Source organism: Elgaria multicarinata, chromosome 5 (genome assembly GCF_023053635.1).
Source record: "Elgaria multicarinata webbii isolate HBS135686 ecotype San Diego chromosome 5, rElgMul1.1.pri, whole genome shotgun sequence".
NCBI lineage: Eukaryota > Metazoa > Chordata > Lepidosauria > Squamata > Anguidae > Elgaria > Elgaria multicarinata.
The window spans coordinates 115,278,662-115,292,680 of NC_086175.1; the positions used below are offsets into that span (position 1 = coordinate 115,278,662).

Sequence of the window (14,019 nt, forward strand, 5' to 3'; positions counted from 1 at the left end):
TCTGGAAACTTCGGTTTAGCCTGTTCAGTAAAGTGAATGCTTATCCTGCAGATCCTCGCCTGCCTATGCAGAAGTTTCCCTTCCAGCACAGTTAAGATTGCATGAGGGTCATGAACCCATTGGCCCTACTCTTCCTTTAATATCCTCATTTCCCATTCCTACAGCCTTCCACCTGTTGGAGGATAGGCATTTGTACTGGTTGGGCTTTTCTACTCCCAGTGCGATTTAAAGCCTTCTTCGAGGCTATGGGAGTAGAAAAGGCTTGCTGCTACGGCTGTTCACCTCCCCAAACGTAGAGGGCTGTGGCTTGGGGACATGGAGGAGCCAATAAGTGCTTTTCTGCTCTCCCCTCCCCACCCCCATGTGATTGCAGATGTTTGAGGAGTCTTGCCTTCTACTCAGGTAGAACTTAACACATATATGTACAAACACCCTGGGCAACAGTTCCTCTTCCAGAACAGATGTATAAGGAAATTGTTGGAAAGTGGTTCAAGCTTTACAGTTTTGGTCACTTCCATACATTTAAAGTAGTAGGAAAAGTTGTCAGTCAACAAGACTCAGGTAAGTACCCTGTTGATACACCACTGTATGGACGAACATAGACCTTTACCAGAGAAATTATCAGGTTCCTGAACAATCTTTTGTAAAGTTCTAAATGATGAACTTTAGCTCTGAGAGTAGCTTTAAAGACTAGTTAATGGAAAGTTACTTCAAGCAAACCTTCTGTGTTGTTACTTGCTGTTCTTACTATCCTTCCTTAATACTAATTAGACACCTGTGAGGATAGTAATTTGGGCAATACCCAAGTGGAGGAGACACACTGAAATGCACAATGTATGTTTCTCATGAACAATGTGTAGATTTGTAAGTGATTCAATCTAGAGCTATGCTAGATGAATCCACACTGTAAACAAATAAGAACATACTTCAGTGTTCCATACAAGACAGTCCTTTAAAGTTTCTTGGTCATGGATATAAGTCCATCCGTTACTTGCCCTTTTAAACGAACAAATATGTAGACGAAACTCTGAATTTCAGTTCACACTAGTCTTCTCTCACTGACCTTAGAGTTCATAGAATAGTAGAGTTGGAAGGGGCCTATAAGGCCATCGAGTCCAACCCCCTAGAGTATCAACAAACGTATGGATAAGAGCAATTCAGGAGATGTTGCCCCTGTTCACACATAACAGTGGTATATCCTGGGTTAATTAATTAATGCAGAATTTGCTGTGGCATGTTCTGTCGCCTTTCTGAATATTTAACCTCCGAGTAAGGGTTGCTGTGTGATGTCCAAATCTGGACTGTGTTAATCATGGGTTTAAATGTGATTTGTTTAATTGACCCAGGATTTGCTGCCATTCCAGGCAAACCAGTCCATTGTTTATTTGGCCTGTCAAAAGGCATTGGACAAAGTCTCTCTCAGACTCCTGAGCACTCCTAGTAGTCATTGGTTGAGTAATTTGCAGGGGGAATCCTCTGAGAATCTGTATTGGACCAGTACTTTTTTACATGTTCATAAGTGATCTAGATTTTGTAGTGGCAACAAGGAGGCCAAGTTCACTAGCAGCAAGAGAAGGCAAAATAAATACTAGAAGCATTTTAACTTCTGCCTAGACAGTCTCTTCTCTTGGCAAAAAGATAGAATCAAGACCAGTGAGTTGACAACACTCCGACATTCTTGCCTGATCTGAAGAACTGCAGGTTGCTGTGGCTCTGCGAGCTCTGCCAAGGTGTATGTGTCTGGCAGGGAACTGGGTAGAGTATGTCAGGGTGGTATTGGTTAGAGCAGAGGTGGGCCCAATTTAACAATAGCAACAAAACATTTTTTCCACCTTACTGATGAAATGGAGAGCTTGACATAGGCCAAGTGGATTGTAAGTTCAGTTTTGGTACTGAAAACAAATTCCTAGCCTGAGAATATGGTTGGAAGTACCCTGTTCTGTAATACTCTTTTGCAGCTGTCTCTAGTTGGGGGATCTCAGGATTCTAGTACAAAATCAAATCTGACAAGCCTGAAGTCTGCCCATTCCCGAATTAGAGAATGGCTTTGTGTGACAACCCAACCTTTTAAAAAAATGTAATGTTGTTTATAGTAAGTCGTGACGTATACATTCTTTATTGTCTTTGATTGGGAGTTTAGCCAACATGTTTTATAGTCCCTATGGTATAAAAACCACATGTATTGAAGCCTGCTACGGTTAAAAAAAATCTCATTTAGTTTCTTTTAAACACTGATAAACTGAGTTCTAAGGGCAATTCCATAAATAATTGTAACAGCTGTTTGATCGTTTGAGTCTTAAGGCTTGATGTTAGAGCCTACAACTTTTGGATCAGTATTGCAGACGCTCCTCCTCCTCCATTGCAAATTCCAGCAAGGCCGTGTTCTCCCTGCTTCAATGCATGAGCCATGTGAACAACAATTCTTGCTCCAGACATCCTAAAAAAGAAAAAGCACAACAATTCAGTTTGAGGTTCATTGACCACTGATAAGAGCTTAGTGTTTGCTTAACCTTAAAATCAGCTTTTCAGCCCATGCCTTATGAGCAACATATAGATTGTTTGGTGGTTTCCTGGCTTTTGTACAGTTCTTTTTTTTTCTGTTTTAAAAGGTTGAAATGTCTCTCCTGAGGCTTAGCTACTGGCAGTAAAGAGCTTAAAGCTAAAGCATCTTGGTATTTTTGGCTCCACCAACCACTAGAATACAGCCCCTAAGAGCGTATCCGAAATGGAATTTGGCCCTCGGGCTGAAAGAAGTTCAACACCCCTGCTACAGCCAAAGCTCTCAGGGCAACAACCTAGCTGCTAACCTTCAACTAAACGGAATGCAAGAGAACTAGCAGTACTTCCTTCCATCTTTAACTGCTGCCACCAAAAGTATACGGTTAATGTAACGTACATATTCATTTTTGCTTTGGAGGAAAGGGGGTTTCAGATACTGTCCACAGTAGAGGATTTCCCTTATTGTGTACACGTATATTACTTCATTTACCCAATTGGATGTCCCAAAGAGACCGCTCCTCCGTGAATGTTCACCTTCTCCGGATCAATATCTAGCATTTTAATATTTGCTAGGACCACAACACTGAATGCTTCATTGATTTCCCACATTTTAATATCTTCCTTTTTGAGTCCTGTCTGATTAAGTATCTGGAGGGTGGGAAACACACACAAAGGGTGCTGAATGAGAATTTCTATTTGGTAAACACTACAAAGAGAGATTGATTTGTGGTTTGTTATAGTTTTAAAAATAATTTATATATGACATTTGTATGTGACCCATAACAAAATTCTCAGGTCAGCTTACAACATACTCTCTCTAAATTGTAAATGTAAAGAAAAGGAACTAAGAAGCAAAGCATATTTTAAAGAAACAGATTTCAATACACTTTTAATAATAATTTAGAAAATCTGAAATAAATTATTTGATGAACTGATATAAAAGAGATATTAAATATTTACAGGCCTGCTTTGAAAAAATAGTTTGAAGGTAGAGAAGTGATCACTTTTGTTCCTACCTTAGGAACAGCATGTGCTGGTGCAATCGGGAAGTCAATAGGATCAACAGCAGCATCCGCAAAAGCTGCAAAAACATAAATGTGAATCAGAAAGGAAACGTCTTGTTATTTCTGCTACATCTATAGTACTCACGTAAAAAGCTTTAAAGTTTTATTCTTGCAGTGATCCCTGAACCAGACGTGTTTACAGCTTCTCTGGCAAACTTTTGGAAATCATTCCTTTAAAGATATTTTAAGTACCCAATGTTAAGAGGAACAGCTGAGAGGGCCAAAAGCCTCCAGAATTTTATACCTGAGAGATTAGCAAGATTTCCAACTACGACTGCATCTTATGAGCAAAAAGAATCCCTTTTAGCTTAACCCATACTGAATCAGATCTATGGTTAAGTTAAGGTTACACTAGCATTTCCTATAATTTCACTAGAAAGGCAAGAAGAATCTTACCTACTACCCTAGCCAATGGTTTAGCATTCAGTCGCTTGGCTGCTTCTGATGTCATCAGAACCAAAGCAGCTGCTCCATCATTCAGGGTACTGGCATTGGCAGCAGTTACTGTTCCTGGAAGAAGTAACTATCCTTTAGGAAAAATGGCATGAATGCAGCTCAGCGCTTTCCTCTGTAGTCTCATCAGTCCCAGTCAGTCACTATCTCGATTCGAAACACTAGCCGTATAACATAGGGCAAGGGTGCAGAGCCTCAGTTCCAGCAGCCTAATTCCCATATAGCCACGCCCCCATTCCCTGACCCCACCCTCTCCTCCATCCACCATTTATTTGGTGGTTTCTCAACTTCTGTGTGTTTTTTTGCCCATTCTGAAAGGTTGAAATGCCTCTCCTAAGACCTGTTTACCGTCAGTAAGAGTTTTAAGCTAAAATATTTTTGACTCCCACCTCCACCGGAATGCAGTATGATAGTATCTCCAAAATGGAACTAAGTTGAAAGAGATTCTCCATCACTGACAAACCGTATGTCAAATCCAACATGGCTGGCATTATCCCATTATATACATCTGTATTAATGATTTCAATGTTGGAAATACAGATACATCCAGTCTAGACTAAAGGCAATAGAGTTTAACTGAACTGAGAGAAGTTCTAACATATTAAAAATGAGATACTACCTTTTCAAAGCTTACCATTTTCTTTTTGAAAGACTGCCTTCAGCTTTGGAACTTTAGCAAAGTCAACACGCTTGTATTCCTCGTCTTCTTTGACCTCTGTGTCTGGTTTCCCTACAGTAAGAATTTATTTAGTAAAAAGACATACTTCATAGCTGAACGTAGCTCTGCAGAGATAAACCATTAGACTTCTTAATGGCCTGCTGGGGACTAATCATTTCCTAAGTTCATAAGGGGGAGCTGGGCATGCATGTCTCACTCCTTGCACCCTGCGGCCTTTGCTTCACTGCTTTAACAGGCTGCAAACCAGGAATGTCACACACAGAGGAAGGCAGAAAAAACACTATAACAATTAGCTAACTTGAAAAAAAACACCCAACTAGCAACATATTCCAAGAACATAGTTGGGTATCCCATGGGATCCCTACATGCCACAACCAACAAGAAGATGGTCCAGACTGCTCTGTTATTACTCAGTACTAAGCAGTACTAAGATTCCAGTTTGAAAACCCAAACCACTGGGAGGGTTGAATAGTACTCTCTTTCAAAAGTTTCAATTAACATAGGAGCTTCTAATGGAGCCCTAAAACCCCAGAACAGCATAATGGATAAAATAGCTACAAGCTAACTTCTCAGAGTATTTATATTAAGACCCTTCTTCACACCAGTGTATAGAAATTCCAAAACCTCCAAAGAACCAAGCCTGGAATGTTCCAACACACCATTCATGAAATACCTTCCCTGTAACTTGATACACCTTGTTCACAGACTTCCTCCTAGATACCATTAACACTATCAAAACATTCTCAAATTCAAATAAAAAAAAATCCTCACTGGCAGCCCTCAGCCTCTAAGCAGCAAAATGGAACAGAATGGATGCACCACTAACTCCAGTGCTAATAGAAACTCCATTTCAGGTACTTTCCAAACCTCCTGGCAAGATAACCTGAATAATTCTGGGAACCAGACTCCCCTGTGCCAATACACTGCTATTGGATAAACTGCTGGCCTTATCCTTTGCATTATTACCCTGTTCCAAGAGTGGAAAATATAAAAATGCACACAAAAATGAGTATCTTGGGAGCTCTTCACTGGAGCCTCAGAAGAACTCTGCCTTCTGCCACTGAGATAGGGCTGGTCTGTGGAAGTAAAGCTCCACCTCCTGGATGACATTTCAGACCCCATGCTGTCAGGAGGAGGGGCAAACTGACTTCTGGGAATTCATTACTATTATTAGAGAGGGTGCATTTAAAAAAGTGTGCAGCAGTTTTTGTTTTAAACAGTTTCATTTCAAATTGGTTCTATCAACTACTGTCTTGAATTAGTTTGACAGAGATGTAAAAAAACCCAGAAAAAACAACACAAATGTTCTGTTCAACCTAAAGGATTCTGTGTGGCTAAAGCATGAGTGATATGCCCCATTTCAGCAAAAATAAGCAAAGACAAGATCACCAATTTTCAATCATGTTTGTCAAAATACAGAGAACATATTTATACCAACTTTAACTTTTCAGTCATTAGTATAATTTGTCATAAAACATGTATGGAAGAGGTACTATATATTAAATCATACTACCTTTCTGAGAAACAGTAACAGGTACAATTTCCTTTGCAAAAACTCCAGAGGCCCAACCTTCTTTGCTTTTTGTATAAGATTTTATAGCAAATGCATCTTGATCGTCCCGGGATATAGAAAACTTCTTAGCAGTATTTTCAGCACAATTACCCTGGGAAAGAGGAGTGGAGAAGTAAAGAAAAGCACAGAGTCCTTTCAAAAACATTTTTATAGATCAGCTATACTATTTCTGAAGTATAAGATTTCAAAGTTGCATGGACCAGAGTTCTTTATGTGCCTAATTACTTAATTTATTTTACTTATACACACTTAGCCTAGAGTAAGACCCACTGAATTCAATGAGGCTTACTTCTGAGTAGACATGTATAAAACTGCACTGTTACAACTCTATATGCCAATTTACCAGTACGTCCTATTGAGTTCAGTGGGATTTACTCCCATTGAACTCAATAGGATTCAAGGATTGCAAACTTAATTTCTCAACATTTAGCAGCTTAAGCCTAGAGTACTGTTCCCATCTGAAGGCTGATTTTCAGTAACTGAATTGAGTAAACAAGCTTTCTGATGTGGTTAATTTATACCATAGACACACACTCATAGGATGTTTACAACCAAATACTAATAAAAGGCTTAGATGGAAGGCTTAAGAATTCCTCTGTAGCTCAAAGTCCTTGGTATTTCAGGTAGATTTCAGATGATTGGAAACTCTGACCACAGTCCTAGTTCTGCGTGTGCAGTCAGAGCCTTGTCCGCAGCAGCTTCCACCTGGCCAAAGCCAGGTGGAATATGTTTTGCTCATACAAGTGAGTTAGCTCAGAATTACCACTAGGGAAGGCTGTGGACAAAGACCTAAAGTTGCAGAATTGTGCACACACCGCGTTTTTAGTTTTTTCCCTTGACAGTTGCAGAAAACTTATCTTTTATGGATTTGGTTAGTCTTCCCCAACCTGGTGCCCTCCAGATGTTTTGGACTGCAATTCTTAGCATTCTGATTATTGGCTATGCTGCCTGGGACTGATTTGAGCTGAAGGCCAAAACATCTGGAAGGCTGGACAAGGTGGAGACTTGTAAATGTTTTGCACATCCATAGATTTGATATCCAGCATCAAAGGGAGTTATGTTATCTCCTGGATTAGATGTTACCTACTTTGAAAGTGAGAGCCTTGTGGGGGAAAGCACATAATTATAGGCAAGTTTGCGATCAGAAAAGGTACGTGAACATCCTCTTTAGCAAGGGAACTCTTACAAAAAACAAAAGTTTGCTACAGAAAAACTTATGTGCTGAGTTCTCCCATACCTGGCAGTAATCATCCACCCCAACACTTTCAATATGAGTTTCCTTGCCATGTTTCGTGTCAATAGCTAGGAGTGGAAAACACATACTATAATGACATCAGGATATGGGGGCAATAGAACTAAATTTACTGGGTGGTGTGTGTTTGTGGTGGGGGGTAGAGAAACCCTCCCTGGATTGCCATTTTCTGTAGCAACCTTCCACCACCCCCAAAGATCATTCTACCTAAGCCGTTATGCTCAAATTCAGCAGAGTTGGAAAAAAGTCATTATCAAGTAGTCTTGCTAACCTCTGTGATCCAGAATTAGCTACAACCTTAAAATAAAAATAAAAATAATTGTAAGACATTAAGACCATCATTTACCATGTGGATTTTGTTGTAAACATCTGTCAAGCCATCTTTTACAATTAAGTCTTCAAGCTTTACTCCTCCATAAGGCGTTGCTCCTCTGACCATTGTATAGGGTACATTAGACATGCTCTCCATTCCACCAGCCACCATCACATCCTGCTCAAACAGATTTTACAGCTATAGGTCATTTTTGCACCTTATAAGGCGGATGAAAATAAAATTAAGATATTACGATGTTTTTATTTCCCCTTCAGGCAAAAAATTATAAAACACTTAACATTACAATTCAAAATGTACATATATATTAGAAGTAATGTAAACAAGTCAGATTTTGATGGAGCACTAGTACAAAAATCAGTGATAGCAGATACAGTACAAAGAACATCTGCAGTTAAAAAAAAATGCTCTCCAAGAGCATCACTTCATAGAAGCATGCACAAGAATCCCTGTGAACAATGCTCATTACACAAAATACATGAATTGGCCTTATATATTTCATTTGTTTCCACATGTTCACAAATCTTCTGAACATACAGATTCTCCTACCTGACTCCCACACATCAGGCTCTGTGCTGCCATCATAATAGATTTCATTCCAGAAGCACAAACTTTGTTGACAGTTGTGCAAGGAGTAGAAACTGGTAAACCTGAGCCAAATTAAGATAAAGATAAGCTACTAAGACAATGATGAGAGGGTTTGTCAGCCAACTGCAAATATGCTACATACAAAGCATCTAATATATTGCCAACATGTACCACATATGATACATACGAAGCAAATAAAAAGGAACTCATGCCACAGAATATCAATGGATTACCCAGTACCCTATGTGTTGCTGTTTTTCTGCTGTTCAGACCCATAAAGGATGAAAGACCTTTCCTGAAGTCTCAGATAGTTCGCCCCTTCCATAGACAAATATTGTATCTTAAGGATTCATCTCTTTTTGCCTCCACCACAAGAGAACTGTTAGCAGCAAATCATTCTGGCAACTTGTCTCCCAATCTGATGAATAATCTATCTCACATACAGCAATGGGGATGGGGAACTCCCAGGAGATGGGGTGGGGGCACTCTTACCCCTGCACTAGTGAATTTGCCGTTGAAATTCAGTGATGTGGTAACATGAAAAATAGTCTCTTTTAAAGCAAAAGGGCAATTTTGTTTTAAAATAGCCACTTTTTGCTGCCACACTACTGCTAAATATAGGACGCAAACTGCCATATTGATTCCTCGCTCTCCTTTAGTCCTCATGTTGAGGCAGTAGCTAAATCCTGTCGCTTTTTCCTGTATAATATTGCCAGGATTCGACCATTTCTGTCTGTCTCTTCTGCCAAGACGCTTGTTCATGCACTGGTTATTTCTCGGTTGGACTACTGCAACCTTCTTCTCTCTGGCCTTCCTTCTTCTCACATCAGTCCGTTGGTTTCTGTCCACCACGCTGCCGCTAAGATCATCTTCTTGGCTCGCCGCTCTGACCATGTTACTCCACTCCTGAAATCTCTCCATTGGCTTCCAATTCACTTCAGAACCCAATATAAACTTCTCTTGTTGACCTTCAAAGCTTTTCACGGTCTAGCTCCTTCCTATCTCTCCTCTCTCATCTCACACTATTGCCCCGCTCGTGCTCTTTGCTCCTCGGGTGCCATGTTTCTCACCTGCCCAAGGGTCTCCACTTCCCTAGCTCGGCTTCGTCCATTCTCTTCTGCTGCCCCTTACGCCTGGAACGCTCTCCCCGAACATCTGAGATCTACAAGTTCAATCTCAGCTTTTAAAGCTCAGCTAAAAACTTTTCTTTTCCCTAAAGCTTTTAAAACTTGATGTTACTCGGACTTTAGACTGTTAGTTTTTCCCTACCCTGTGCCTGTTTACCCTACCCAGTGCCTGTTTGCATTCTCTCCCCCTCCTTATTGCTTTACTATGACTTTATTAGAATGTAAGCCTATGCGGCAGGGTCTTGCTATTTACTGTTTTACTCTGTACAGCACCATGTACATTGATGGTGCTATATAAATAAATAAATAAATAAATAATAATAATAATAATAATAATAATTTTGCTTTAAAGGGGCTATTTTACCTGCTGCCACCATTTACTTATGGGCTTTTTAATCAAGGGAAGCCCTACCTTAGTAGTCATGATCAAACACAGCTTTAGTACCTGCACCAAGGGTTGCTTGTCTTGCCGGAGCTTGTCCTTGCCCAGCCTGGATAACATTACCCATGTATACCTCTTTCACTTCTTGTGTAGGGATACCTAATGGCAATCACAGAAATCATTGCTAATCATAAAATGATAATATGCTCATAACATAATATATCCCAGAAAGAGAGAGAAGGTGAATAATATTCTGGAAAGAAAAAATAAAGCAGGAGCTAGAATTTCCATTTAGCTATTCTTCATGGATGGAACAAATGAAAAAAGCACAGTCTTTAAAAGCTCAGCTATCTCTGTTCTTAATTTAGTAATGCTACACTAAACCGAAAGTATAAGTAGTGGAGCAAAGCCGGCATCTTTTTCCTGCCAGCTCAAAGCACCCTGCTCTGCAAACTAGGTTATCATGCTTTGGTCCCTCACCTACTGCCATCTTTGAGGTGAATGGGCAAGATTAAACACTGGGCCAGATTTGCAGGAAATCATTCATGAAGCATGTCAGATTCGCTTACCTGCTCTTTCTATTGCTCCTTTAATTGCAATGGAACCAAGTTTAGTGGCTGGTTGTGAGAAAAGGGATCCTTGGAAAGATCCAATGGGTGTCCGGACAGCACTTACAATGACTACCTCCTGACAAACAAAATTGTTACAACCATTACAGTATTTACCAAGAAAAGAGTAAATTCTCAAATTTAAGTTTCATTTTTGTGAGAGATCTGAGATTCAACATTTTTCAAAGTCACTATATGCTTTATATGCTAGGAACATTAGATTACTAATGCGTTATGCAGACTACAGAACTGGAACAAGTATCTTTATTCAAAGATAATATGCTAACAAGACACATACATGAGATACTTCCTTGCTTGCTCTTTTGGTAGGAGTTCAAAAACATTATAATTTTAATAATCTTATCCAGTGGTTTGAAAATATTTGGAGGCAGAACTACACTAGAGCCTTTTTGACAACCTATGAAGGCCAAATTACAGGCATTCTGCTTAGATAAATCCAAATGAGAATACAAATTCCCGTTAGTCATGTGGCATTATAAAGACCATTTGCTTTGTCTTGTCCTGGGAAGCAAACTATACTTTATCAGATGCAAATGGTAGGCTAACAACTCAGTAGACCGTATCATATTTGTATGCAGACAGACAGACACCTATCATTCTTATGGCCAAACTAGACATGACACTAAATGTGACATTTACTGTTACATCTTTTATTTTTACTTACTAATAATAGGCTACTGGGAGTGGGGGTGGGAAAGAGAGTAAAGAGATTTGATAGACTATGACTCACTGAAGTGCGGTTTAAACTTTTCTTCGCCATAGTCTTAATAAAAAATTAAAATCACTCTCCCTGTTGCAGGGAAAGGGTAACTTGTAATTGCAATAGGAGAGAAAAGTTTAAACACACGCACAAAACCTTGCACATCACAGTCCTGAACAAAATTCTTCAACATAAATTATTAGCAATTAAAAACCCCAAAAGTCACAATAGGAAATGATGCATTTAGCATCATTGCTTAGCCCTTAATCACTTCATATATGTCAATACATTCACTTACAGTTGTAAAGAATAAGTTCTGATAATAGTAGTAAAAATGGTAGTATTATCATAGCAAATTCTTGAAGTCCCACTAGGCTTCATACTTACATTTAAACCACGCTGAGATGAATAACCCCGCCTTGCATATGTTAGCGCCTAAAAACAAATTATTTTCAGTATGTTACAATGTGTCAAACATGTACTGATTATTGACTACAAAATATCAGTGATTTTCATTTTACATATTTTAAAGAAGCTACTAATACATACTTCAACATTTCTGTAATGCTATGAGTGTCCAAAAATTTATTCTTGCCACTTTATCTTTTAAATGCATCCAGTGATGAACAGGCATAAAAAAGTAACATTTGTCACAACTTTGTGAAGAATTGCCAGTCCATACTGCTTTACGAAAATCATAAAATACTTGCCAGTTGAACAATATTATTATTAATAATATTTATTTATATAGCGCCATCAATTTTCATGGTGCTGTACAGAACAAAATAAAACAAAATACAAAACACCCTGCCATATGGCTTACATTCTAAAATCACAGTAACAAACAAACAGGGAAAGGCCTGTATTGCTGTATTTCACATTTTTCATTATATGCATCAGAGCTGTTTATTTAACCCTTTGATCCTAAGACCTCTGTCCCATTTCGTAGTTCAGGTGAACAAATATTAGCTCTGCCAGACACTGAACGCAAAGATGAGAGTACACCACAGCACACCAGAGTTTTCTAGTTAGTTGTCGTTTTTAGCTGCTTCCATCTCCGTAGTGTTTTAGAAGAGGAAATTGCTCCTTGATAAAAGAGATACTTTATAAATCATCTGAGATGCAGAGGCACCATGAGGCAACCATCTCAGCAGCTGACTTTGGGAACTAATTAAAGATGACATTCTCTTGTAAAAGCCCCATAAGTATACACCTTGCACAAGAGACTTTCTTGGTGGATCACTCCTTATGTTCTTCAGCAAAAAGGGAAAAGATTTGGATTTTCCATCTCAGGGAACAAAGTATCTTGTACTATCCCTGCTCCAGAGACCTCCTGTACTTTAAAGAGTTGAACCAGGAAGGGGACAAGAATTAAGACTTGTCTTCACATGCATTAGAACGCAAGATGCCCTATTAACAGCTATGCAATAAAAACCATGATTTTAAAAAGCAGGTAACACACATTTTTAAAGAGACAAAGTTCAAAGCACACATAATCCCTGGTGTCTGCCCTCAGAGTGACAAATAATCGTGACAGGCTGCCCAGGAAAAGAGGGAGGAGGGCAGCACTACTTAAATCTCCACTCCAGGCGCAGCAAAATGAGCTGGTAGGCTGCAGAATCCTGGATTATATCAATTCAGCATGGGAAGGGCTGTCATTGATGAAAAGGAAGGCACCCTGAAAATTAAAGCTCAACTAAAAACTTTTCTTTTTCCTAAAGCTTTTAAAACTTGATGTTGTGCAGACTTTATACTGTTAGTTTTACCCTACCCTGTGCCTGCTTACCCTACCCTGTACCTGTTTGCATTCTCTTCCCCTCCTTATTGTTTTACTAGGATTTCATTAGATTGTAAGCCTATGCGGCAGAGTCTTGCTATTTACTGTTTTACTCTGTACAGCACCATGTACATTGATGGTGCTATATAAATAAATAATAATAATAATAATAATAAATAAATAAATTTTAAAAAGCAAGCCAAGCACACCACATCTACATGAAGTTTAGGCTACAGTTTTTCAGGAACAAGAACATAAGGAGAGCAATGTGGAATCAGACCAAGGATCTTTCTGTTTATTATTTATTCATTTGTGGTATGCATATGCTGCTAAACATAATAAAACCACTAATCTCGCCCAGGCAGTGGCCAACCAGCTGCCCACGGGAAACCCACAGGAGTGCGACGGCACCCTGCCACCCACGAAGCACGGCGTTCCCCCCCCCCCACGCCCTCTGTGAAGCGGTCCAGCCCAGAATTCCACCACTTCAGAGCTCTTCTTCCACCATCCCATTCTGCTGCATGTGTGAACGGGGGCCACGGGATACCACAGGGCCAGGCCTGAAAGGCACAGGACTAGAGAAGGGAGGACGAAAGGGGGCGGGGCTCGGCTCGCTGTTCGGCGGCCGCCCCTCAGGTGGAGTCTCACCCCCCCCCCGCCGCCCCCCGCTTTAATCCCCTGAGGAAGAGGGCAAGGGAAGGTGGCGGTGGGGCGCAAGCGGGAGCTCCGAAGCCGCCATAACTAAGCTCGCCTCTCCGGTAGGGTGGAAGAGGAAGGACCCCTCGCTAGGCCTTTTCCTCACCCGAAGCGTCCTCGGCACCTGCAGTCCACCCAACATCTTCGCCCTCGAGCCGGCTGCAGCAGCAGCAGCAGCAGCAACAACCCTGAAAATCTCCTCAGCTGCCACGACGAGCAGAGACCTGACAAGCGCCGCCGTCACCTTCAGTCAGCACAAGCGGGCGCAC

The 14,019-nt window shown here is 40.2% G+C and overlaps 1 protein-coding gene across 1 annotated transcript; it reads right to left on the reverse strand.

The window, feature by feature from the left end:
* Positions 1-2,100: 2,100 nt before the first annotated feature.
* Positions 2,101-14,019, reverse strand: ACAT1 (acetyl-CoA acetyltransferase 1). The gene is made up of 12 exons (XM_063127084.1): positions 13,857-14,019; positions 11,665-11,712; positions 10,518-10,635; positions 10,012-10,107; positions 8,401-8,501; positions 7,867-8,010; positions 6,209-6,359; positions 4,651-4,746; positions 3,960-4,073; positions 3,516-3,580; positions 2,990-3,147; positions 2,101-2,437 (listed from the first exon to the last, which is right to left on the reverse strand). The coding sequence occupies exons 1-12, from the start codon at positions 13,890-13,892 to the stop codon at positions 2,317-2,319; spliced, it is 1,248 nt and encodes a 415-aa protein (XP_062983154.1). The 5' UTR covers positions 13,893-14,019; the 3' UTR covers positions 2,101-2,316.

Coding starts and splice junctions, on each gene's coding strand:
- ACAT1 (XM_063127084.1), bottom strand. CDS start 13,892: ATGTTGGGTGGACTGCAGGTGCCGAGGACGCTTCGG. Junction 8,011..8,400: donor GCCTGATGTGTGGGAGTCAG/GTAGGAGAATCT, acceptor CTGTTTGAGCAG/GATGTGATGGTGGCTGGTGG. Junction 6,360..7,866: donor TTTACAACAAAATCCACATG/GTAAATGATGGT, acceptor CCTCTTTCCCAG/GGTAATTGTGCTGAAAATAC.